This window comes from Lycium barbarum, chromosome 2 (assembly GCF_019175385.1).
Source record: "Lycium barbarum isolate Lr01 chromosome 2, ASM1917538v2, whole genome shotgun sequence".
Taxonomy (NCBI): Eukaryota; Viridiplantae; Streptophyta; class Magnoliopsida; order Solanales; family Solanaceae; genus Lycium; species Lycium barbarum.
In genome coordinates this window covers 98,361,863-98,389,381 of record NC_083338.1, presented here as the reverse complement: position 1 = coordinate 98,389,381, position 27,519 = coordinate 98,361,863, and the positions used below count along the sequence as shown (strand labels likewise).

At 40.5% G+C, this 27,519-nt stretch overlaps 1 protein-coding gene across 1 annotated transcript; it reads right to left on the bottom strand.

The window, feature by feature from the left end:
* Window positions 1-23,153: 23,153 nt before the first annotated feature.
* On the bottom strand, window positions 23,154-26,979 carry LOC132628704 (uncharacterized). Its single transcript, XM_060344470.1, has 7 exons — window positions 26,335-26,979; window positions 26,101-26,285; window positions 25,288-25,841; window positions 24,746-25,060; window positions 24,219-24,676; window positions 23,532-23,987; window positions 23,154-23,384 (listed from the first exon to the last, which is right to left on the bottom strand). The coding sequence occupies exons 1-7, from the start codon at window positions 26,977-26,979 to the stop codon at window positions 23,154-23,156; spliced, it is 2,844 nt and encodes a 947-aa protein (XP_060200453.1).
* Window positions 26,980-27,519: the final 540 nt, after the last annotated feature.

The following is a 27,519-nucleotide window of genomic DNA, read 5'->3' as shown; positions in this document are numbered from 1 at the left end:
GTATATAGGGTACAGGAACGTGGTCGCCACTCCTGCCATTGGCACCACAACACAACATATATCAGAAATTCTTCTCCGATCTCCGTCATACATCATAACATAACCACGGTACTCGGGGGCGGACAGATAACACAGCACCACGAGCCCGGACACATCATACTTCATAATATATCCTCGGTAACCGGGGACGGACATATACCACAGTACCCCAGAACCGGACACATCATACTTCAAATTTCACATATGGGGCTCGGCGGCCCATCCGCACGATATACATACCGGCCCGGGATCCGGTGAAAGGAATCATAGCACATGCACGAACTGATTAATGAAAAACCACATACGTGCAGATCGTCGTACAGATTCAACGGAACAGAAATAGGCCAACTGGCAAATCGATTCAAAGTATTCAGATAGTTTTCAAACTACGCGCCTACACGTCACTTGGGGAGGAACGACAGATCATAACCCGAACTAGATTTTCAGATATCAAAACCATATTGTGAGATTTATATAAAAACAGTCATATTATGTTCAAAATGATAGTTCAGATGTTGCCTGTGAAAAACGGACGGAAATGAGGCAATTTAGATCATTCACGGGGTATCGGGGCTCCGTGGGCCCACCTCGGACCAACTCGAGGCAAGATACATAAATTACTGATAAAAGACCTTATGAGGTCATCCATAATCATTCGAAAGTATTCCGACTCCGTTTAGGAAGGTTTCGTACAAAAGCATACTTTAAAGATATTTTATAAGGAGATGGTTCCAATCTTACTGAAGGAATTGGAGCAGATTTCCATATCGAATTCCGAGGAACGGAGTCGTATTTAAGGCTCGCGGCCGAGCCTATTATGTTCAGAACATGCCTAAGAATGAAGGGAAAGACTTTACATACCTTAGCTGCGTCTTACGCTTGTCCAAATTCAATTCTCGTTTCGCTCAAAATCTACAAATGGTCACATTTACCAATTGTCAATAGTAAGACTTTTAGCATTCTTTAATTCACTATTTGTCTACAGAAATTTGGGCAGCATCTCCCCTGCTTATATGCCTAGCCCGAATTTTTAATTCAGCAGTCAACAACACAACAACAATACCAACATCAATAATATCCTTTTTTCATATCAACATATTCCATAAAACAGCCCACACGCTGTTTTCCAACTTTCATAACTAATTAACTCAGTATACAATTATTTAATCGCGTCTTCTTCGTAAATAAACTAGTATTAACACAAATAGGAAGAGATTCATACCTTTCTCCTTTTAATATTGTTGTATCTTCCCTTTTTCACCTTATTTTTATGCCACAACACACCGCCATACGATTCTGCAGTGAAAATTATACGCTATCCGGACTGAAATTGGGAAATTATACCTGGTTTGGGCTAAAATTTGGTGGTGGAAAGTTGAAGAGTTTTCTGGGATTTTTGGGGTGGTGTTCGTGGTTTTAGACTGAAAATGAGGGGGTCTCCCCCTCTTTATAATTGTTTTGGAAGCTGCCAGAAGCAGCTGGAAAAGTGTTCATCGTGATCGCGCTGCCTTCTGGCGCGATCGCGTAGAGTAAATGATTTCCTTCTGCGCGTTCGCGCCCCCTCTGGGCGCGTTCGCGCAGGGTGAAAATTTCTGACTGGATGTTCGTTCAGTAAAACGGTCATAACTTTTGATCCTGATATCATATGAGGGCCCACGACCTATGGATGGAAAGATAATTCAATTATCTACAACTTTTATTTCTGGGCGTTTTCCCAAATTCCAAACTTATAATACCGTTTTTGCCCCTAGAAGTCAGATCATCCGAAAATGCTTCCTTAAATTGTCCTTTTGGAGGGCTTCCACTTTGCTTTGGCCCAAGGGTCGTTCTTGAGTTGTGTTTAACTTCACATATGTGAGTCATATAATTTGTCACATGTCCCAAAAAAAATCTTGACGTGTGGGCCCCACCTCAGCTTACAAATAATTCGACGTTCGAAAATGCAGGATATAACAAGCATGAATAATGGATGGAAAGTATGAATTAGCTGTGTGGCTCACCTAGATGTAAATGTGAAAGTATGATAAGAGGTGTCCGGGTGGGTTAGCACCGGGTGCCCGTCGCGGCCCTCCGGTTGGGTCGTGACAATAATCCTCCTAGCTTTTGTTGTTAAATTTTCACTTGTTCGCAATTTGGACATTGAGCTACAAATTCTGCTATGTCTTTCTTCATTCCATCCCACCAATACATTAGCTTAAGATCGTGATACATTTTTGTTGCTCCTGGGTGAATAGAATACCGAGAATAATGAGCTTCTTCCATAATCCGATGACGTAGTTCCGCAACATTCGGAACGCATAGCCTGTGTTGTTATCTGAGAACTCCATCTGTAGAAGTTTCAAATGGAGACTTCTCTTTCTCATGAAATGTATCTCTATAGTGGCTCAATTGAGGATCTTCATATTGACGCTCTTTCACCTCCATATCTAAGGATGAAACAGTTAGGTTATTAATATCAATTCCTGCATTATCTGAATCAATTAGACGAACTCCGAGGCTGGCTAGCTGGTGCAGCTCACGGATTAACTTTTTCTTCTCCGGAGGAACTTCACATAAACTGCCCATTGATTTGCGGCTAAGTGCATCAGCTACTACATTCGCCTTTCCGGGGTGGTATAAAATACTCACATCATAATCTTTTAGTAGTTCTAACCACCGCCTCTGTAATCTTTCAGTAGTTCTAACCACCGCCTCTGCCGTAGTTTCAACTCCTTCTGCTTGAAAATATATTGGAGACACTTGTGATCTGTATAAATATCAACAGTATCACTATACAAGTAATGTCTCCACATCTTTAGTGCGTGAATAACTGCGGCCAATTCAAGATCATGGGTCGGATAATTCTTTTCATGTTTCTGCAACTGCCTTGAAGCATAGGCAATGACTTTACCGTGCTGCATCAACACATATCTTAACCCAACACCGGAGGCATCACAATATACAACATAACCATCGGGCCCTACTGGGAGTGTCAAGATTGGGGCTGAAGTTAATCTATCCTTCAATTCCTGGAAACTGTGTTCACAAGCATCAGTCCATTGAAATTTTACTGGTTTCTGAGGTAACTTCGTTAATGGTGCTGAAATAGAAGAAAACCCTTCCACAAATCTTCTATAGTAACCTGCCAATCCCAGGAAACTATGGACTTCTGTAGGCGTTTTAGGCCTTGGCCAAGGCTTCACAGCCTCAATTTTCTGAGTATCAACTCGAATACCATCAGCTGAAATGATATGGCCTGGAAAAGTCACAGAATTTAGCCAAAACTCGCATTTTGAAAATTTTGCATAAAATTCACGAGTCCGAAGAATTCCAAGGACAATACGCAAGTGGTCTGCATGCTCTGATTCTGTCCGAGAGTATACCAGAATATAATCAATGAACGCTATCATGAACAGATCTAAGAGAGGCCTAAATACATTATTCATTAGATTCATAAACACTGCCGGAGCATTAGTTAACCCAAATGACATCACCCAAAATTCATAGTGGCGATATCTCTTTCGGAAAGCTGTTTTGGGGATATCTTCTTCTCTAACCCTCACTTGATGATAACCGGACCTCAAATCTATTTTGGAAAAACACTTGGCGCCCTGCAATTGATCAAACAAATTATCGATTCTCGGAAGAGGATATTTGTTCTTTATCGTCACCTTATTCAGCTGCGTATAATCAATGCACATTCGTAAAGATCCATCTTTCTTTCGCACAAATAGGACTGGTGCTCCCCACAGTGACGAACTGGGCCTAATAAACCCCTTCTCGAGCAAATCTTTCAGTTGCGCCTTTAGTTCTTTCAATTCTGCAGGAGCCATTCGGTAAGGAGGGATAGAGATAGGCTTGGTGTCCGGTAACATATCAATAGCAAAAACATTAGCTTTATCAGGGTGATACAAAATCTCAACAGCGTAATCCTTTAGCAATTCGAGCCACCTTCGTTGTCTCAAATTCAGTTCCTTTTGCTTGAATATATATTGAAGGCTTTATGGTCTGTATATTTATCAACATGGACAAGTCATCCAGCCATATCTTCACAGCGTGAACCACCGAAGCTAATTCCATATCGTGGGTTGGATAATTTTGCTCATGTTTCCGTAACTGTAGAGAGGCATAAGCGATCACCTTACCATTTTACATCAATACACACCCCAGGCCTATGCGTGACGCATCACAGTATACAGTGTAACCCTTAGTTCCTTCTGGAAGGGTAAGAATCAGAGCGGATGTCAAATTATCTTTCAATATCTGGAAACTCCGCTCGCATGCTTCTGACCATTAAACTTGGCCCCCTTTTGAGTTAATTTTGTAAGAGGAGCTGCTATAGAAGAAACTTCCTCCACAAATCTCCGATAATATCCAGCAAGACCCAAGAAACTTCAGACTTCCGAAGCGGTTGTGGGTCGGGGCCAATTCTTAATGGCTTCGGTCTTCCGATCATCAACTTTAATACCCCTATCAGACACAATATTGCCTAGAAAAGCCACTAAGGTTAGCTAAAATTTACATTTGGAAAATTTGGCATACAGCCTTTGATCTCGCAATGTTTGCAACACCTTTCGGAGATTATCAGCATGTTCCATCTCCGAACGAGAATATACAAAGATATCGTCAATGAATACTATAACAAAAACATCCAAGAAGGGTCGGAATACTGTGTTCATTAATGCCATAAATGCCGTAGGAGCATTTGTCAATCCGAAAGACATAACTAAGAATTCAAAATGCCCATATTTCGTTCGAAAAGCTGTCTTTGGAATGTCCTCCCCTTTTACACATAATTGATGACATCCTGACCGTAAGTCAATCTTCGAGAAGCATTTGGCACTCTGTAGCTGATCGAACAAATCAACAATTCTAGGCAATGGATATTTGTTCATGATAGTCACCTTATTCAATTAGTCAATACACATTCTTAGTGAGCCACCCTTCTTACACACAAATAATACCGGTGCTCCCCATGGAGACGTGCTGGGCCTAATGAAGCCATTATCCAGCATGTCCTGTAATTGCACCTTTAATTCCTGCAATTCAGCAGGGGACATGCGATAGGGTGGAATTAAGATGGGTTGAGTGTCCAGATACACATCAATAGAAAATTCAATTTCCCTTTCGGGAGGGAGACCTGGTAATTCATCGGGGAATACATCCTGAAATTCATAAACTATAAGAATGGATTGCAAAGTTGGCGGTTTGGCTTCAATGCTCCTAACTCGAACCAAATGATAAATATAACCTTTGGAAATCACTTTTCGTGCCTTAAGGTAGGAAATAAACCTACCTTTTGGAGCCGGAGTATTGCCCTTCCATTTGAGAACCTGCTCACCCGGAAACTGAAATTTCACAGTTTTGGACCAACATTCAACATTGGCATAACAAAAGGCTAGCCAGTCTATACCCATAATAGCATCGAAATCCACCATTTCTAATCTTACTAAATCAGCAAAAGTCTCACGGCTACCTATCGTAATCACACACTTACGATAAATTTGTTTCGCAACAACAGGTTCTCCGACCAGAGTAGAAACTAAGAAAGGCTTGGGCAAAGATTCCGGCTTAATACCAAACTTATCAGCACTATAAGGAGTGATATAGGATAGTATGGAACCCGGGTCAATCAACGAATAAACATCATAGGAACAAATGGATAAAATACCTGTCACAACATCTGGGGACAGCTTAAGATCCTGCCGCCCTGCAAGTGCATAAATACTGTTTTGGTTGCTGCCAAAACCAGATACTTGACCTCTTCCCCTACCTCTACCTATTGGTGCTGAAGTAGAACCTTGCCTAAGAGGGCGAATAAAAGATGAAGATCCTGCAATCGAGCCTGTCGGCTGAGCCGGGCCTCCTCTACCGCGAGATGGATAGTTTCCCATAACATGACCAGGCTGACCACTTGAATAACACACCCTCATGCCCTGGCAGCACTGACCAAAATGGCCCTTACCGCACTGATTACAACGGGGCATGGGGGCCTTGCCTGGCTAGATTCTCCCTTATAACAACGGGTTGGCGCCCTCCAACTCTGACTCGGTCTAGAATAAGTGGGTCGATCATAACGCTACCTCAAAAATCGAGAAGGTGCACTAACCACTGAAGGAGCTAATCTTTTATAAGAATAGGGAATATAACCTTCCTGATAAGCACCTGAATAACTTATGGATCTGGCCCGCTTATAACGGCCCCTATTGGGGTCCTGCTCAGTCCGCTGTTAACGTTCAAGGTCCTCCAAATTTTGAGCGTAGGCCTGAATACGAGCAATATCCATGCCACTTTGTAATAAAGCCGTCATACAATCTTTAATCAAGTGAGGCCTAAGTCCAGTCACAAAATGGTGTACCCTAACTTCCAAGTCAGCTACCATCGTCGAAGCATATCTAGCCAAGGAGTTAAACTTCAAACTATATTTCCGGACGCTCATATTATTCTGGCGAAATAATAGAAACTCATCAGCCCTAGCCCGGTGAACCTCAGCGGGCAGATAATGATCTATAAAGGCCCTAGTGAATTCGGACCATACTGCTGGAGGTGCATTCTGCCCTCTCGACTGTTGCTAGGACTCATACCATACTGCAGCCACATTCTACTGTCTATAGGAAGCTAGCTTCACTGATTCTGTATCAGAGGCATGCATACCCTCAAAGCGCGACCCATTCGATCTACAAAGTTCTGAGGATCATCCTCTGGGTTTGTCCCCGTGAAAATTGGAGGGTCCAAAGTAAGAAAGTCACACACGGGGCACTAACAGCCTTGTTCGGAAGGCCAGCCTGCCGTTGAGTCTGAGTAGCCACAATCTAGTCAATAACTGGACTGCATCTCGCAAGTCCTTATCTGGAAAGGCAAGGGGAGGAGCTAGAGGCTGAGGATCCGGAGGAACTGGAGCTCTATCATGCTCTTCCACAACTGATGGAGTAGAGGTAGCATGCGAGGGGGTAGCACTCTGAGCCTCGCCATGCCCCAAATCGCCATGCCCCAACTCTGAGCCTTGCCATGCCCCATCTATGAGCCTCTAAAAGTGTACATATGAACATATATTACACTAGCAGAAAAGTACGAAAGATAGCAAGTCCGGAGTAGTGGCACTTGCTGACACTGTTGAAGCTGGAAGTCCTACTGTGGTTACTCTCCAGTAACTCTGTCAGAGCCTGCAGTGTCCCATGCAATGGGAAGTCAGTACGAGTAAAAGTACTGAGTATGTAAGGCTGGAGTCAATAACAAAAGTAGGACGGAGATATAAAGAGAATAGAGGTAACCTACCATCTGAGAATGTACAACATCTTTTGCACGAGTTTAAAAATCAAATGCAAGCACATACATATATATAAATAGTATCATCATCATAATGTACCCGGTCTTTTCGGGACTCGGTGTGTAACGTACCCGACCCTTTTGAGACTCGGTGTGTAATACCAACTGATCAGTGGTTGCACAATAGGTGTCGTACCCGGACGACTATAGCGCGGCTCAGTGTAGTAAAATCATGCATACTTGTATATATGCAATTCATAATGAGCCAATGGAGTAACAACGGCCTTTCGGAGTGATATAAGGTCAGTAACCTCCGAATGATTTATGGAATCCATATCAAATCAACGAAATAATTAAATGACGATAGACATGATAACATTTCCAGAATCAATCATATAATTAAGACATTAAGATTGGAAATACAAAGCATAGGAGTGGAGTAAATTTGTTATGAAATGCTCATGTTCATATTCTAGTTGGCGTCGTGCCAAAGAAAGACAGAAACGAACACCTTACATACCTTATTCGCCCAGTTATGTTACACCTCGGAAAAATATCATGTCATTGTGCGGTAAATAGAATAACGCATGGTAATATGCATATGATGTCCCTACAAGTAAGAAGGGGTACTTAATGATTCTAATTAATATTCCAAAGACATTGAAGGCAACAGAAGAAAGTTCGTTGAGGGAGGCGAAGTATAAGTCGTGTTTTTGAAGGGTTTTGCAAGTTATCGAGCTAAGGTTGATTTAGTAATGTCTTGAGGAAGAGTTAAAATGCTCCTTATATTGTTAATGAAGTGTTAAACAAATATCAAGAAGGTTCTGTAAGGATTGGAGATCAAACGGAACAACGGGAGCAATTTCGGAAGTTGTGAGCTATACGGCAACTTATACGGCCCGTGTAACTTATACGGTCCATATAAGGGACCGTATAACCTGTCCAGAGAGGGGACTTTCACTGGAGGTATTATACGGTCACTTATACGGACTGTATAAGTTTTACGGACCGTATAAGGGTCCGTATAATCCTCGTCGGGCAGCTTTTAAATTTTATCAAAAGAGACCCTCAAGTCCTCATTTTTCATTTCATTCATTATCCTCACCTCTCAAGAGCTCTATAACATTCCATACACCATACCAACATAAATTCAAGGGGAAGCAAAGATCAAACACCAATAATCAAGGAAATCAAGTGTTTGGAGGTTTCTTAGGGTTGCTAGGAGCCAAGCATCTCTTTGGAATTGAAGTTGGGTTTCTCTCCAAGTAAAGTATTTCCATCTAAAGCTCTTTCCTACACCATTAAAGGTGATTTTTATATTCATTTCATGTTATTAAGAGTATTGAATGATTGAATAACTTGGATTGAGGAAGAAAGTAGAATATGGAGTTCAAATATGGTAATAGTGGTATTCTTGAATAATGACTTGACTTGAATGATAGTTCTTGACATGTTATGGGTATAATATTGTTATGAATGATATTAAGGATGTTGAAGAAGCATTATATGTGAATAAGTACGACGTTGGGTGATAACTACGGTTATGGATGATTTTGGTAGGGAATGTTGAGGATTGAATAACGTCTTGCTTGATGAAGTTATTGATTATGATATTGTGAATGTTATCATTGATGTTTGGGAGTTGCTATATTATATGGTGAAGGTGGTAGAAACAAAGGAAGTGTTGCCCAATTTTCGTTAGCCCTTGGTCGCCTTAGCTTAGCTTCAAGTATGTTTCCAGTTATCTAATCTTAGTACGAATTATCTTGAAGGTAAAATAGCGAACTTGGAGGGGAGCGTTTAGCCGGAAAATTTAGAGAGACATAAAGGTATGTAAGGCTACTCCCTCTCTTTCAAAGGCATGACTCTTATTTTGTGATTCCTTTCCTATATTCCCATGACCTTCTTACATCCCCAAAAGATAAAAGTTAGAGATTCTTGAGAGCTTCTTAGGAACTAGAGATGAGATGTGTTCTATGATAATGAGGATGATAATGATGCTATGATGAGTTTGATATTCTTATTCTTATGATTCCATTGATGTCATTTCTTGTTGATACCTCACCTCATGATATTAGTTCCTTCAAGGTGAGACATAGTGATGAGAATTATTCCATAATGTAATCGGAGGCTCCTGACCTTACGTCACTCCGATAAAGTTACAGCTTTTACTTGAGCTCTCATGCATGCTCTAGATTATGTATATGTAAGATTACACCATACCTAGCTGGCCGGGTAGTTACCACTACAACATGCGTAGTGGGCAGCTATGACGATGATTACACCATGCCTATATGGCAGGGCAGACACCACTAGTGGGCGGCTTGAGATGTTTACCCCGGACGCGAGCTAATGATGCTTACACTGTACCTATATGGACGAGCAGTTTATATATATATATATATATATATATATATATATATATGATATGATGTTGTTTATTATTAAAGTTAGCATGCATCATTCTGCCTTAAGAGGCAGTCAGTTACAGGTTATCGCTTTATCTCATATTCTCTTATTTCTTAATTATGTTGACATACATTCCTTACATACTTAGTACACTGTTCGTACTGACGTCCTTTTTCTTTCATGGACGTTATGTTCATGCCCACAGGTAGACAGGGAGACGGCGCAAACGCCTAAGAGCTCACTAAGCGGACTTGTAGGAGCACTCCACTACTACAGAGTCACCATTCCTTGGTATATTATTTTGTGTACATATTGGGGCATGGTGGTGTCCTGTCCTACCTTCATGATATCAGTACTTCAGTTAGAGGCTCGTAGATACTTATATGTGGGTTGTAGATGTTATGTGTTCATCTTCGTTGTGTATTTTGTACCTCATTTTTTGTAGCCTCGTGGGCTTATGCATATATACATGTTTTGGGAGATTGTTTTATGATAAGTCTTGTACAGGAATAATGTATTCCCAGGTTCAGGATGATGGATAGCATGATGAGTGGTGCTCGGTAGTCAGCTCCGGGTATCCGTCATGGCCCACTAGCTGGGTCGTGACAAAAGTGGTATCAGAGTAGTTCCGTCCTAGGGTGTGTCTACGAGCCATGTCCAGTAGTGTCTTATTTATGGGTGTGAAGCATGCCACGCTTATAAACAAGAGGCTGTGGGGCATTTAGGAAAAATGACCGCTTTTCTTCTTCATGGATCGTGCGATAGAGCTATGTTATAAGATTTTCTTTTTCCCTAATTGTGCGTTATGGTTTTAGCAATACCGGTAAAAAGAAAAGTAACAGTCGCCCAGAAGGGCAAGACCGCGACAGGAAGGCGGGTTGAACAGGAGTCGCCGACAAATATAGAAGAGGGTGAGTCCCACAATGAGGCTCCATCTCATACCTCTCACACTCCCCCTGTTTCGGAGGAGCATAAAGGGGCCTCAGCTCCAGCTCCAGTGCCTCCAGTTCCTCTATTGGGTGCTTCGAGTCAGTAGATGACCGAGGCTATTTAGTTGTTGACGCAGTTAGTTACCGGCCAGGCTCAGCGGCAGAGTGCGGGTTCAGGTGATAGGGCCACTAGCGCTAGAGCCCGTGATTTTATGAATTTGAACTCGCCAGAATTTTTTGGGTCAAAGCCAGATGATGACCCGCAGGGTTTTATGGACGAGATGTTGAGGACACTGAGGATTATACATGCTTCTGATACTGAGTCAGTGGAGTTAGCATCCTATGGACTGTGGGATGTTGTCGTTCTATGGTATAATAATTGGATATCTTCGAGGAAGGAAAATGCACCTCCCCAAGTTTGGCAGGAATTTGTAGATGCTTTCGTCCGCCATTATTTGCCACCGGAGGTTCGTCAGGCTCGAGCTGATAAGTTTCTGAATCTAAAGTAAGGGAATATGAGTGCTCGGGAATATGGTCTTCATTTCAATTCTTTGGCTCGGTATGCTCCGACCATGGTGGCCTATATGGGAGACCGAGTACATCGATTTGTGAGCAGTTTAGGGCCACATCTGATCAAAGATTGCTTGACAGCTTCATTACAGGAGGGGATGGATATCTCCCGTATTCAGGCCCACGCCAAGAATTTAGAAGAGCTGCAACAACCGCAAAAGGGTGAGCACGATGTTGATAGAGGGCAGAGCAAGAGGGCCAGATCTGTTGGTGCTAGTAGTGAGTATAGAGGGGGCCAGCGGCAATAGTATTCCTGATATTCGAGCCAGTCCGTGACTAGTGGACCTCCTCGATTTGCGGGCAGGAGATTTGATCGCCCCGTTTATTCTAGGCCAGGTCAGGGTTCGAGAGTTTCGGGTCTTCAGAGTGGAGGTGATTCTAGTCAGAAAAGACCACCAGTACCGCGATGCAGCCAGTGCAGTAGATTACATTCAGGTTAGTGTTGTCAAGGCTCTGATGCCTGTTACGCCTGTGGTCATGTTTGGTACATGATGCGCAATTGTCCCTCGATGGGTGGTAGAGTTGGGGTCCAGCCTACAGGATCAGCAGTCGGCTCTTCTTCGTCTGCACGCCCCGTAGGGTAGACTCCCCAGGCTTCAGTAGGCTATGGTAAGGGCAGAGGGGTAGCTTCCAGTTCAGGTGGCCCCCAGCCCCATATTTATGCTTTAACCGGACGACAAGATCTTAAGTCCTCCCCTAATGTGGTTACAGGTCTACTATCTGTATTCTCTCATGATGTTTATGCATTGATTGATCCAAGTTCTATGTTATCTGATATCACTCCTTATATTGCTGGCCGTATTGGGCTGAAACCTGAGTCAGTTAAACCTTTCGAGGTATCTACTCCAGTTAGTGATCCAGTAATAGCTAGACAAGTATACAAAAATAGTGTGGTTGTGGTATGTGATCGACAGACTACAACTGATTTGATCGAACTAGAAATGTTGGATTTTGATGTGATTATGGGCATGGATTGGTTGGCCTCTTATTATGCTAATGTGGATTGTAGAACGAAGATAGTTCAGTTCCATTTTTCGGGCGAACCAATGCTTGAATGGAAGGGTAACACAGCATCCCCTAGAGGTAGGTTTATTTCCTACCTTAAGAAAAGGAAGATGATCGCTAAAGGTCATATTTATCATCTAGTCCGAGTTCATGACATCGAAGCACAACTGTCGACTTTTCAATCCATCCCGCTAGTGAATGAGTTTCTGGATGTATTTCCAGATGAACTTCCAGTTCTTCCACCGGAACGGAAAATTGATTTTACCATTGACGTGTTTCCGGACACCGATCCTATATCTATACCTCCTTACTGAATGGCTCATGTAGAACTAAAAGTGCTAAAGGCACAATTAAAGGATTTGCTCGAGAAGGGATTCATTAGGCCTAGTTCATCACCATGGGGAGCACCGACCTTGTTTGTAAGAAAGAAAAACGGCTCCCTACGAATGTGCATTGATTATAGATAGTTAAACAAGGTAACAACTAAGAATAAATACCCACTTCCGAGAATCGATGATTTGTTTGATCAATTGCAAGATGCCAAGTGGTTTTCAAAGATTGATCTGAGATTGGGGTATCATCAAGTAAGAGTCAAGGAAGAAGACATTCCGAAAATGTCTTTTAGAACTAGATACGGTCATTATGAATTCCAGGTGATGTCATTTGGGTTGACTAACGCTCCAGCAGTGTTTATGAATTTGATGAATAATGTATCCAGGCCTTTCCTGGATCTATTTGTGATCGTGTTCATTGATGACATTTTGGTATATTCTCGTCAGAGGCAGAGCATGCAGACCATCTACGTACTGTCCTTGGGATTCTTCGGACTCGAGAGTTATATGCAAAATTTTCAAAATGTGAGTTTTGGCTAAATTCTGTGACTTTTCTAGGCCATATTATCTCAGCTGACGGCATTCGGGTTGATACTCAAAAGATCGAGGCTGTGAAGACTTGGCTGAGGCCTACGACACCTACAGAGGTCCGTAGCTTTTTAGGATTAGCAGGCTATTATAGGAGATTTGTTGAAGGGTTTTCTTCTATTTCGGCACCATTAACGAAGCTAACTCAAAAATCAGCAAAATTTCAATGGACTGATGCTTGTGAGCTCAGTTTTCAGGAATTAAAAGATAGATTGACTGACTTCAACTCCAGTCCTGACACTTCCAGAAGGACCAGATGGGTATGTTGTTTATTGTGATGCCTCTGGTGTCGGATTGGGCTATGTGTTGATGTAGCATGGGAAGGTTATAGCCTATGCTTCCAGGCTGTTACGGAAACATGAGAAGAATTATCCGACCCATGACCTTGAATTAGTTGCAGTTATTCATGCACTGAAGATATGGAGACATTATTTGTATGGTGTACATGTTGATATTTACACAGATCACAAGAGTCTTTAATATATTTTCAAGCAGAAGGAGTTGAATCTTCGCCAGAGGAGATGGTTGGAGTTATTGAAAGACTATGATGTGAGTATACAATATCATCCAGGAAAAGCAAATGTGGTGGCCAATGCTCTCAGTCATAAATCTATAGGCAATTTATGTGATATTCAACCGGAGAAGAAAGAATTAGTCCGTGAGCTCCATCAGCCAGCTAGCCTGGGGGTTCGTTTAATTGATTCAGGCCATGCAGGAGTTGGTATTCATAACCCAGCTGTTTCATCCTTTGACATAGAGGTGAGAGAGTGCCAACATGAAGATCCCCAGTTGAGTCACTATAGAGATACATTTTCTGAGGAAGAGAAGTCACCATTTGAGGTTTCTACAGATGGAGTTCTTAGGTATCGAGGCAGGCTGTGTGTGCCAGATGTGGCAGGACTACGTCGTCAGATTTTGGAAAAAACCCATTACTCCCATTATTCTATTCACTCAGGAGCAGCCAAGATGTACCATGATCTTAAGTCAATATATTGGTGGAATGGAATGAAGAAGGATATAGCAGAATTTGTAGCTCAGTGTCCAAATTACCAACAAGTGAAAATTGAACACCAAAAGCCAAGAGGATTGTTACAAGCCATGGAAATTCCAACCTGAAAATGGGAAGTGATCAACATGGATTTCATTGTAGGTTTGCCTCGTTCCCGGCGCAAGTATGACTCCATATGGGTGATTATTGACAGACTTACGAAATCATCTCATTTTCTTCTAGTCAGAACCACATATTCAGCAGAAGATTATGCAAGGTTGTATCTTAAGGAGATAATACGACTTCGTGATGTCACGGTATCTATTATCACAGATAGAGGAGCATAATTTACAGCTAAATTCTGGAAGTCTTTCTAAGAAGGTTTGGGAACTCAAGTGAGACTTAGCACAGCATTTCATCCACAAACTGATGGGCAAGCCGAACGCACTATTCATACCTTAGAAGACATGTTGCGGGCATGTATATTAGATTTCGAAGGAAATTGGGATGAACATTTGCCACTTATAGAATTTGCCTATAATAATAATAGTTATCACTCCAGTATCCAGATGGCTCTGTATGAAGCTCTGTATGGAAGGAGATGCAGGTCACCAATTGGATGGTTTGAGGTCGGGGAGAAACAACTGATAGGTCCAGAATTGATTCAGCAAGCAGTGGAAAAGATCAAACTTATCAGAGACCGATTGTTGACAGCCCAAAGTCGCCAAAAATCTTATGCAGACAATTGCCGATGAAACATGGAATTTCAAATCAATGATTGGGTATTCCTAAACGTGTCGCCCATGAAAGGTGTAATGAGATTTGACAAGAAGGGCAAGCTTAGTCCCCGATATATTGGACCTTATAAGATTGTCCGCAAAGTGGGCCAACTTACCTGCAGAACTTCAGCAAGTTTATCTGGTTTTCCATATGTCGATGCTCCGCAAATATGTTGGGGATCCATCTAGAATCGTGCCACTGGAGGATGTTCAAGTTACCAAAAGGTTGGCTTATGAAGAGGTACCCGTTACCATACTAGATAGACAAGTGCGGAGACTCAGAAACAAAAAGGTAGCTTCGGTTAAGGTCTTATAGAGAAATAATAACCGATAGAAAATGACTTAGGAAGAAAAAGAAGACATGAAGTCCAAATATCCGCAATTGTTTCCACCCCCTGAAGAGATTCAAGATGAGATGCCATTATTATAAGGTATGTAATGCCTTCTTTTTAATGCTTTTGGTCGTTTGTGGCTATATTTCCTTACCATTGTGTTGTAGCCCTGTGTGGCGATGTTATTGTAGGTTGTTGTGCAGGATGATAGTGCCATATTACAGGGGAAACTATGGCGAAATTTCTATAGAATTCCAGAGAACTTAACATTCGAGGACGAACGATTTAAAGGGGGGAGAGTGTTACACCTCAGAAAAATTTCATGTCATTGTGCAGTAAATAGACTAACGTAGGGTAAGATGCATATAATGTCCCTACAAGTAAGAAAGGGTACTTAATGATTCTAATTAAGATTCCAAAGATATTGGAGGCAAGAGAAGAAAGTTCGTTGAGGGAGGCAAAGTATAAGTCGTGTTTTGGAAAGGTTTTGCAAAGTACCGAGCTAAGGTTGATTTAGTAATATCTTGAGGAAGAGTTATAATGCTCCTTAGATTGTTAATGAAGTGTTAAACAAGTGTCAAGAAGGCTCCGTAAGGATTGGAGATCAAACGGAACAACGGGAGCAATTTCAGAAGTTGTGAGCTATACGGCCACTTATAGGGCCCGTATAACTTATACGGTCCGTATAAAGGACCGTATAACCTATCCAGAGAGGGGTCTTTCACTGGAGGTATTATACGGTCACTTATACGGACTGTATAAGTTTTACGGACCGTATAAGGGTCCGTATAATCCTCGTCGGGCAGCTTTTAATTTTTATCAAAAGAGACCCCCAAGTCCTCATTTTTCATTTCATTCATTATCCTCACCTCTCAAGAGCTCTACAACATTCCATACACCATACCAACATAAATTCAAGGGGAAGCAAAGATCAAACACCAATAATCAAGGAAATCAAGTGTTTGGAGGTTCCTTAGGGTTGCTAGGAGCCAAGCATCTCTTTGGAATTGAAGTTGGGTTTCTCTCCAAGTAGAGTATTGTCATATAAATCTCATTCCTACACCATTAAAGGTGATTTTATATTCATTTCATGTTATTAAGAGTACTGAATGGCTGAATAACTTGGATTGAGGAAGAAAGTAGAATATGGAGTTCAAATATGGTAATAATGATATTCTTGAATAGTGACTTGACTTGAGTGATTGTTCTTGACATGTTATGGGTATAATATTGTTATGAATGATATTAAGGATGTTGAATAAGCATTATATGTGAATGAGTACGAAGTTGGGTGATAACTACGGTTATGGATGATTTTGGTAGGGAATGTTGAAGATTGAATAACGTCTAGCTTGATGAAGTTATTGATTATGATATTGCGAATATTATCATTGATGTTTGGGAGTTGTTATATTATATGGGGATAGTGGTAGAAACAAAGGAAGTGCTGCCCAATTTTCGTTAGCCCTTAGTCGCCTTAGCTTAGCTTCAAGTATGTTTCCGGTTATCTAATCTTAGCATGAATTCTCTTGAAGGTAAAATAGCGAACTTGGAAGGGAGCGTTTAGTCGGCAAAGTTAGAGAGACGTAAAGGTATGTAAGGCTAGTCCCTCTCTTTCAAAGGCATGACTCTTATGATTCCTTTCATATATTCCCATGATCTTCTTACATCCCCAAGAGATAAAAGTTAGAGATTCTTGAGAGCTTCTTAAGAACTAGAGATGAGATGTGTTCTATTAGAATGAGGATGATAATGATGCTATGATGAGCTTGATATTCTTATTCTTTTGATTCCATTGATGTAATTTCTTATTGATACCTCACCTCATGATATTAGTTCCTTCAAGGTGAGACATAGTGATGAGAATTATTCCATAATGTAATCGGAGGCTTCCGACCTTATGTCACTCCGATAGAGTTACGGCTTTTACTTGAGCTCTCATGCATTCTCTAGATTATGTATATGTAATATTACACCATGCCTAACTGGTTGGGTAGTCACCAATACAACAGGTGTAGTGGGAAGCTATGACGATGATTACACTGTGCCTATATGGTCGGGCAGACACCACTAGTGGGCGGCTTGAGATGTTTACCTCGGACGCGGGAGGCCTGTACGCGGGCTAATGATGCTTACACCGTACCTATATTGACGGGCAGTTTATATATATATATATATATATGATATGATGTTGTTTATTGTGAAAATCAGCATGCATGATTCCGCCTTATGAGGCAGCCAGTTACAAGTTATCTCTTTATCTCATATTCTCTTATTTCTTAATTACGTTGACATACATGCCTAACATACTCAGTACACTGTTCGTACTGACGTCTTTTTTCTTTGATGGACGCTATGTTCATTCCCACAGGGAGACGGCGCAGACGTCTACGAGCTCACTCAGCGGAGTTGTAGGAGCACTCCACTACTACGGAGTCGCCATTCCTTGGTATATTCTTTTGTGTACATATTAGGGAATGGCAGTGTCCTGTTCCACCTTCATGATATCCGTACTTCAGTTAGAGGCTCGTAGATACTTATGTGTAGGTTGTAGATGTTATGTGGTCATCCTCGTTGTATATTTTGTACCTTTTTTTTGTAGCCTCGTGGGCTTATGCATATATACATGTTTTGGGAGATTGTTTTATGATAAGTCTTGTATGGGAATGATGTATGCCCAGGCTCAGGATGATGGATAGCATGATGAGTGGTGCTCGATAATTAGCTCCAGGTACCCGTCATGGCCCACTAGCTTGGTCGTGACAAGTTACCACTTAAAGGATCTTTTACTTCGATGCCTGCCCTTCACCCGAACCTATATAATGAGAAACAGATCTTTAATCATACTTTCCCATCAACTTATTCGTACTAGTTATCAAAGACTAATTTGTGTTATGAAAATTTGGGCAGCATTTCCCCTACATTCTTTACTTCCTCCAAATACCAAAACTGCTCACAGCAATACCAACAACATCAATAACAATATCATCAAGATCCTACATGACAAACATGTACAATTCTATCCAACACTTTCTTCAACCTCAATCCATAAGCCAACAATACCAACACAACAAACTAACCTCTTATTCTCGCAAATATTGTTAAATCAATGTTAATAAAGAGAGATTCATACCTTACCTTTGCTAGAATAGGAAGCTCTTCAATATTTACTTTGAAACCAAGCCAACTCCAACACAAGACAAAACTATAATCACGGCTATACGTTACCCAGACCTCGATGAATATTTCGTCACTTGAATTTACTCAAAATCCTCACTTTTGTGTTATATATAAGCTCTCATATGTTTGCTGAGCTTTCTAGAATATTTTAGGAAATTATAATGGAGGAAAATGGGGGTTTTAACCCTTATAAGTGGATTAGATTCGGTTGGCACCGACTCTAAAATCCTTCTGCGCCTACGCACTTCCTTCGGGCGCATTCACACAGAGTTGCCCAGTGTTACTCTAGGCGTTCGCGCCACCTTTTGGCGCGTTTGCACAGGGTTAGCCCTATACTGGCAGTCCGTCTTAAAAATCTCATAATTCTCTATTCCGATGTCGGATCGATACACGGTTTGTTGCGTTGTAAACTAGACTTCCCAAAATTCAATTTGGGCTTTTGTTTTACTCCAAAACTCCTTATATACTAAAAGATATTCCTTCCTTAAATAGGGCAAAAATTACCCCTTATATTTTCTCCAAAATCCATCAAACTTAATTTTCTTGATTCACTTGCCCTCCAATCCTTCCGTAGCTTATTATATGAACTTAAACCCTCACAATCATAAGATAAGTGCATATAATCTCATATACCTCTGGAAAGGTAGCTCGAATCTCAACATACAAAACTACGGGGTGTAACAATTCAAAACTCTCAGAGTATAACTTCAGCATTGATGAGGTTCATATGGTGGCCGTCTTAATGAATCATTTAGCGATGTGTTTCCGGAAGCCGCTTCAATTTGATCTAAACTCTAGGGATCCGACCGTTTGGTGCGACTTCTATTGCATGCAGGGGAATAAGACGACGGATTGCATATATCTCCGAGAGGAAGTAGCAGGTTTGCTTAACAGAGGGCACCTGCTGGAGTTCTTGAGTGAAAGGGCCAAGAATAATTATAAGAGAAATGGACCGCCAGAAGAGAAGGTCTCTCCGGATGCCCCTCATCACGTAATAAATATGATTTTTGGGGGCTCAATGATTGCTGAAACAACCTTCACAGTGGTGAAGAAGACGAAAATATTTGTAACACGGGAGAAAAGAATTCGAGAGTTATTAGAAAAAGATGCGATCACTTTTACTGACGACGACGTAATTGGCGTCACTTTGCCACACAACAATGCCCTGGTAATCACAATATCCATCTACTCTTTCCAAGTAAAGCATGTGTTATTAAATTCAGGTAGTTCAACCAACAGTAATCGTTATAGAGGAGATGGGAATGCAAGGGAAGATAGTGCTGGCTTCAAAGGTGCTTACTGAATTTAAATGGCAAGTGAAACCACTAGAGATGAAATTGAGCTCCCTGTAAAATCCGAGGGAGTGGTTAAAGGGACTAAGTTCTACGTGATAGATGGTGATATAGGGTACAATGCAATATTTAGGAGGCCATGTCTCCATGATATGAAGGAGACACGCTCGAATTTTCACCTATTGGTGAAGTTCCCGACTCCGGATGGAATTAAGTAGATCTGAGGAAAATAATCGATAGCAAAGGAGATGTTTGCCATATAAGTGAGGAAATGGCGTCAGACGACAAATATCAATCACAAGAATGAAGCCCATCCCCAGTTCAGTTCAGTGAACTCTTCCAGAATATACTGAGCCAGAGGATAAGCTTCCGGATAGGCACTAGGTCCCAAGGTACTTTCAGGCGCCCAATGATTCAGACACCACAAAATTAATGGCCGAGGAACTTAAGCAGATCGACTTATATACTGATACTGTGGATAGAAAGGTATACACCTTGGTACAGGGTTGACCCTAGAGCTCAAGAATGTTTTTCTTCAATATCTTAAAGATAATAGTGATTGTTTTGCCTGGTCCTATAAGGATATGACAGGTATACCTCCGAAAGTTACAACTCACAAGCTAGGCTTGGACCTCAGCTTTCGCCTGGTATGACAGAAGAAGCGGTCTATAGCCGAGGTCCACAACAGGTTTGTCAAAGAAGAGGTATCAAGTTACCTAACATAGGATCCATCCGGGAAGTCAAATATAGCAAATGTAGTTGTAGTGCCTAAAAGGGGGAATAAATTTAGGATGTGTATTGATTTCAGATATCTTTTTTTTCTTTTTAATGAAAACCACCAAAGGTAGCATTTTATTCAACACAAAAGAGTCTGTACAAAATCAAATCAAAAAGAAAGGAAAACAAAAAGATCAAAACATGCAGAAATAACAACCAAACCAAGCTAATCAACTAGAAAATCCTGGATACTTGACTTTCCTCCAATATTCACACCTCAAAGCTCCCACTAGGTATATGGATTTCAGTCTGTGAATTTTCTTCTAGAATCCAGGTATGTAGTTCATCAGGCTTCTAAGGTTGTCAAGTTGCACTCAAAAGTGGGAAAGCCAAGCGAGAACACACTCATATATTAGTTAGCATCCTTCACATAGGGAATGAGCATGAAACACACTAATACCACCCTATATGAAATCTATCAACTAATGTACAAGAGATGATATGGAATATCTTAGGCATTCTGGCAAAAATATGCAACTCTTGAAGACTGCAAATTTGCTTAAGTTGTTGTATGATCAGCTGCAACATCAATGCCATGCCACCCTATAAGTCTTGGAAGTTACAAAGCTGCTCAAATTGTTGATGATCTGCTGCATAGCCTGCATAGTTGTTCAAGTTGTTGATGTGCTGCCCTGCTAGTAGGTTGTTGCAATTATTGTATCAAGTCCTTCTGTCCCTTGTGTATCTGATTCTCAAGTTAGGAACTTGAGCTTTATCCATGTTGATTAACTTCCTTGCCACACTAGGTAACTCCTGAAAATTATAAAATTGAACGGTACCTACAAAACTAAAAGCTATGTTAGTCAAAAAATCTGCCACTGGATTCCCTTCTCTGAATATGTGCTGAATCAGTGAGATCTGATTCCTCCTTCTTCTATTGATCTCCTTAACTATTACAATAATGCTCCAAGGCACTTCCCATTCACTAGATATAAACTTCTTCATGGATAAGGAGTCAGTTTCAATTATAGTGGCCACAGATTGTGACTTTCACAATATGTGACACCATCCCTTAGAGCCACAGCTTCTGCAATCAAACTTGATCCATCATCAGTAAGTTTCTTTCCTTCAGCATATATAAGATCACCACAGTTATTTTTCACACAAAAGGCAGCTGAACTGGGACCAAGATTACCTTTTGCTGCACCAACAGTGTTCGATTTGAACCTTCCTGTATGTGAAAACTCCCATCTTACAACAACACAGGTGATGCAAGGTTGGAAACTTTCCACATATTTAACTATATCAGGCCATTTGTGTGGTATGTCCTGCCATGCAGGGAATTTAACTCTACAGAACCTATGAATGTTTTCCTGGATCTCATGCAATACTCTATATAATGACAAAGTCTCCCCATGCATGGTAGTATTTCTCCACTTCCATATCTGCCACAAGATCATGGTAGGAACAACTCTAAACACCACCTTCAGCTTATAGTGACAATCAGCCTCCCGCCAGATTTGAATAGCATGCTTGACATTATGACATACCATGGATATCCCTGCAGCATCAGAGAATAATTACCATACTTTGGAATTTCCATGCTTTTCTTGCTAATTCTCCATTAAGAAACAAATGATCAATTGTTTCTTGTTGATGTGCAGTACAACAGTAGCACCTAGAAACCACAGGAATACCAATACTTTGCAACACCTCATGAACTGGTATCTTGAACTTCCACATCCTTCATAGCAGGAAATTGATCTTGAAAGGAACCCCTTTTATCCACATCTGCTTATAAACCCTTGAGTAGGTTGCTTTTTGTCTTAATAATTCCCATGTACTAGAAACTGTGAATTTGCCAGTACTTGTCATCATCACCAGGGCTTGTCCCATTAACCTTCTTCAATATGGACTTTCAACTCCTTTACAACATGATTAGCAATCTCTTCAGGCAAATAATGATGCAGCAATTCCATATTCCATCCATCCCCAGTAATAAAGTGACTCACATCCTCTATACTGTCATCAGTAAGGAAGTCATTAGGAATAACATAGTGTAATGCTCCTAATTTAGTCCAGTTATCATACCAGATGTTAGCAGCACCACTATGTGTTTCCCACCAGATCTCTTGTTCAATGCTATCTCTAGCTTCTAACACCATTTTCCACACTTGATATCCTCCTTGCCATGTAACATATTGTGGATACTGCTTTTTGCAGTATTTATTCCAAATGAAGTTTGCCCAGAGAGAATTGGAAGTTCTAAATCTCTACTATAGTTTAACATTCAAAGCCTTGGATACATCAAAAAAGGACCTGAATCCCAATCCACTTTCTTAAACTGGAAAACACATCTTTAACCAGGCAGCCCAATGTCTAGCCTTCACATCCTCTTTACTAGACCAGAAAAACTTAGCAAAAATCTGATGAATCTCCTTGATCACACACTTTGGAGGCCTTATAGCTGATAGAATATGGATAGGAACACTCTGAGGCACACTCTTGATTAATACTGCCTTGCCTCCTTGTGAAAGAAGCTTATCTTCTAGGTTTGCAATTTATCTCTAATCCTCTTAATAAGGTCTGTATAATCAACTTTCCTTTTCCTTGCATGAGTTATTGGGCAGCCTAAGTAAGTAAAAGGAAAGTTCCCTCTTTTAAAACCAGTGAGCTGCTCAACTTGCTGCACTACACATTGGAGACCTTAGAATGCATGTAGAAAGAACTCTTTCTCTTATTGATCAACTATCCAGAGATTTCTTCATAAGCTTTCAAAGTATCCATAATTAACTCCATTGATTTTGCATATGCTGAAGCAAAAACTATGGTGTCATCTGAAAAAGCCAAGTGATTAAGATTAGCACTCCATTTTGGCATTCCATGCCCTTTGAAAGCTTGATCATCAAATACTGCATTAAGAGCCATTGTTAGTACTTCAGCAGATAGTATGAATAAGGTAGGTGATAATGGATCCCCCTGCTTAATTCCTCTTGATGAATGAAAAAAACCATGAGCATGTCCATTTACTAGTACTGAATACCAGTTGTTAGCTAGTCACCTCCATATAATATCAATACACTACTCAGAAAATCCCATTCTGCCCAGAAACTTCATCAAAAATACCCAAGAGACTGTATCATAGGCCTTAGTGATGTCAAATTTGAGGACTACATTAGCTGGCTTGCCTCTTAACCTTATATCAGAAACAATCTCTTGGGTTAGCAAAACATTCTCAATGATATTTCTGCCCTTTACAAAACCTGATTGATTGACAGATATCAATCTAGGTAAGGCCTTCTCCAATTTTTTATGCACCACCCTAGAGATAACTTTGTTGATAAAGTTACTAAGGCTAATAGGCCTCATGTCAGAAAAGCTTTCCACTTCATTATTCTTAGGCAATAAAACCAGGTTTGTATGAGTAATAGACTTAGGCAAAGTCTGAACCTCAAAGAACACCTTTACCACATTAAATACATCTACACCAACAGTTTCCCAGCAGCATTGATAAAAGATACCTGTAAGTCTATCTGGACCACTAGCACTATCCCCAGATAATTCAAACACAGTCTGTTTGACCTATTCCATAGTTAGGATAGCAAAAATGTCTGCATTTTCCTCCAGTGAAAGCATACTAGGAATATGATCCAATATAGTCATTTCAGATTGAGAGTTCTGCATTGAATCCTGAGTGAATTGCTTCTGATAAAAGGAGATGGCCTCATCAGCTATCTCATTAGCACTTTATATCCAGTTACAATCACCATTTTGAATTCTCCTAATCAGAGTTCTTTTCCTCCTACTATTGACAATATTGTGAAAAAATCTGGTGTTTCTATCCCCCTCAACAAAGCAATCATAGCCAGACTTTTGTCTCCAAAACTCCTCTTTATAGTGCAAGTATCTCTTAAGTTCAGCTTGAGCTCTTTGTAACACCATTCTATTAACTTCAGTAGGAGACTCTTCAAACAACTGTCCTTTAATTCTCACAATGTCCTCTCTAATAATCAACTGCACGAATATGTCCCAAAAAACCTGCCTGCTCCATGCTGATAAAACATCTTTAATTTTCTTCACTTTCTTTTTAAAAGATAAGAATACCTCCCTTTCCTCTTTTGCATGCCAGTTTTGAGTTACAACTGATTGGAAAGATTCATGCTCTACCCAAAACTTCAGAAATTTGAAAGGCCTAATAAATTGTTGTTGTTGTTCATTACTGGATAACAACTTAGGAGTATAGTCAGAACCAGTCCTAGCAAGATGGTCCACTTCAATGAGACCATACCATTACTGCATCAAATTATTATATAGCATTTTATCAAGCCTTTTGAAGATACACTGCCCATCAGATCTCCCATTCCACCAAGTGAAAGGGCTTCCTTTAAAACCTGCTTCAATTAGTTCACATGAGTTAATACAAAATGCAAAGTCTTCATATTCAGTTGGCAATACTGGATATCCACCAATCTTCTCTTCCTCATTCAAGATCACATTAAAATCACCCCCTATCAGCCAAGGAGCTACCATCCCATCAGCAAGTGCATCACACTTTGTATAGACCATGGTGACAAACATGATCTTGTTCATCTGTTGGAAAGTAAGCTTACACGAAATTTGTTGAGAATCATCCCACACAATATCCACATCTATATCTATATTAACAAAAAACCAGATCTTCCTAGAGGCATTATAATAAGCAAGCTCCATTCCTAACTTCCTCTTATATTGTTGAATATGTCTAGTTTGTCGAAAAGGTTCCATCAGTGCTATAAGGCTAAATTTATGATGCCTATGCAACATCTACACTCTATGGAACGCTATTTGAGTCTTTACTGATTTGATATTCCAGAATAATGTTATCATCATAACTTATGATTACCTTTTGCTGCTCTGTATGGAATAACTCTAAGTGGTTGCCCTTCAGAGTTACCATGTTTCTTCTTTGATGCCTTAGAGTGAGATTTTGGAGATAATCCTGCTGCCACTCCTACATTATCTAAGACTGCATCCATAACCTCAGATTCCTCAACATCACAGGTGCTTGCAGCCTTTTCACCTGTTTCATGAATAACCTCAGACTCTATGATATTATGAGAGACAACATCATGCAGGTCCTTCATAGGAGATTTGATCTTAACAGCTGCTACAAGTAAAGGAACCTGAACGATAGCTTGTGAGTTACTATCATTCACTTCCTCTATATCATTTATGTGAACCTGTTTATCATTCTCTAATTCATTGACCTCCATTCCTACCATCAACTCACCAGACTTCTCAGCATATAGTCTTTTCTCACTATCCTCTTCTGCTATTGGTAGGATATTGTCTTCTATTTCATCTTGTATTGTAGCATGATTTGATTCCTCTTCCTCGACTTTCTTTTCTCTAACAAAGGATTTATTCACCCACTTCTTTGTAGTCTCTCCATTGCTTCTGTGGGCACATTATTCAATTTGTGTATGTTGTTCTTGGATACCTCAATCTTCTCACCTGGCATGATAACATTTGGTATAACAACACTAATATTCTCATTCAGCACTGCATTATCAATTGTCTGCACTCCTTATCTCTATGAACTTAATCTTTCACTTCTTCTACATTTCCTTTGTCTGCCACAACTGTATCAGCATCTTTGGATTTGTCTAGGACTTGTATAACTCCTAAAGGTGATCCATCATTATTAGTCTCCTACTGCGTATCTGGGAGAACATCAAACTTGTTGTGACTATTGACACTATCCTTGACCTGATTCTGGTTAATAAGCTCTCTTCCATCCTTGACTACATTCCAGTTTCCTGGATCACCTAGAATCCTTCCACTGGCTAGAATTCTTGCTCTTCCTTTTCTAAATTTCTGATAATTCCATCTGTTTGATTGCTGCATCCCATGAGAATCAGGTTTCTTAATTACTTCCTTTCTTTTTTACCACTGGATCAACTTGTTTCTCCTTATGAATAACCATCTCTTTCCCTTTCTCCATGTTGACAACTGCATTGCCTTCCTCCTCCTGATATAATTCAGGATGCAAGTTCCAACATCCATCTTCATTGTGGCCTTGTAGTTTACACTCACGACAATATTTTGGGAGATTGTCATACCTGATTTTCACTTTTTCAATTCTGATCTCATGAGATACATCATCCTCTATCTCCATGTTAACAAAATCCGGAAGTTCATCCAACAAGTTAATCATCACCTTTACCCTAGCAAAACTAGGTCTAGTACGATTCTCAGTAGCCTTATTAACATGCAAAGGAGTACCAACAGCTAATGCAATTGAAAAAATAGCCTCCTTCACGAAGAAAGTGGGCATTAAATCAGGCAATGCTATCCATGATATTACTTTAGAAGTTTCCTCATCTGTTTTAAACTTTGTACCATAAATAAGAGGCCTCATCAAGTATGAATATCCATCTTTGGAGTTTAAATAGTATGAGGTTTTAGAACATAGATTAACAAGATCCTCCATGAGAGATAACTGAATCAATACATGTCTATGTCTAAATAATCCAATCTCACAATTTCCTTTGATACCACACTGATCAGGGATAATCTTACGTAGTTCATCCATGTCTGGCCATCCATATGAAAATTTTCCTATCACGGCGTATTCAAGTCTTTGTAGTTTCTACATTTGTTTAACTTCATTCTGCGTCCATCTTACCACTGGAATTCCATTCTTAATCACCACTTTCTTCATTGAAATGCTAGTAGTAGCCGGGTAGTGGTCCATTATGTTTCTTAGTATTAGGGTTTTGCATGAGGTTTAACGTATGAGGTTGGAAGAAATTTGTGTATTTTGTCTTGGGAGATTGCGTTTGTGTTATGGGTTGATCATTGGTTGTAGTAGGGTTGGAGGATGAATGGTCAACCACCAGTGGCCATGGTGGCCATGTTGCCAGCGGCTAGGTAGTGTTAGGCTAGGGTTTACATGAAAAGTAGGGTTTTACTAGATAGGTTTTGAGGATCAAGGAGCTTCAAGTTTCAGTATGCGGATTGCATTTCATATATCTTAATAAGGCATGCCCGAATGACTCATTCCCACTACCGAGCATAGATCAAATGATTGATGCTACGATGGGGCATGAAGTTGTCACGACCCAACCCCATG

Excerpts from the sequence above, each read along its gene's own strand:
- LOC132628704 (XM_060344470.1), bottom strand. The coding sequence starts at position 26,979 with ATGGATGAACTACGTAAGATTATCCCTGATCAGTGTGGTATCAAAGGA. Across the intron at positions 26,286-26,334 it reads AGAAACAAGTTGATCCAGTG|CAATCAAACAGATGGAATTA; the intron begins GTAAAAAAGAAA and ends CATGGGATGCAG. Across the intron at positions 25,842-26,100 it reads GATGTTCTCCCAGATACGCA|AAGCAATGGAGAGACTACAA; the intron begins GTAGGAGACTAA and ends ATGTGCCCACAG.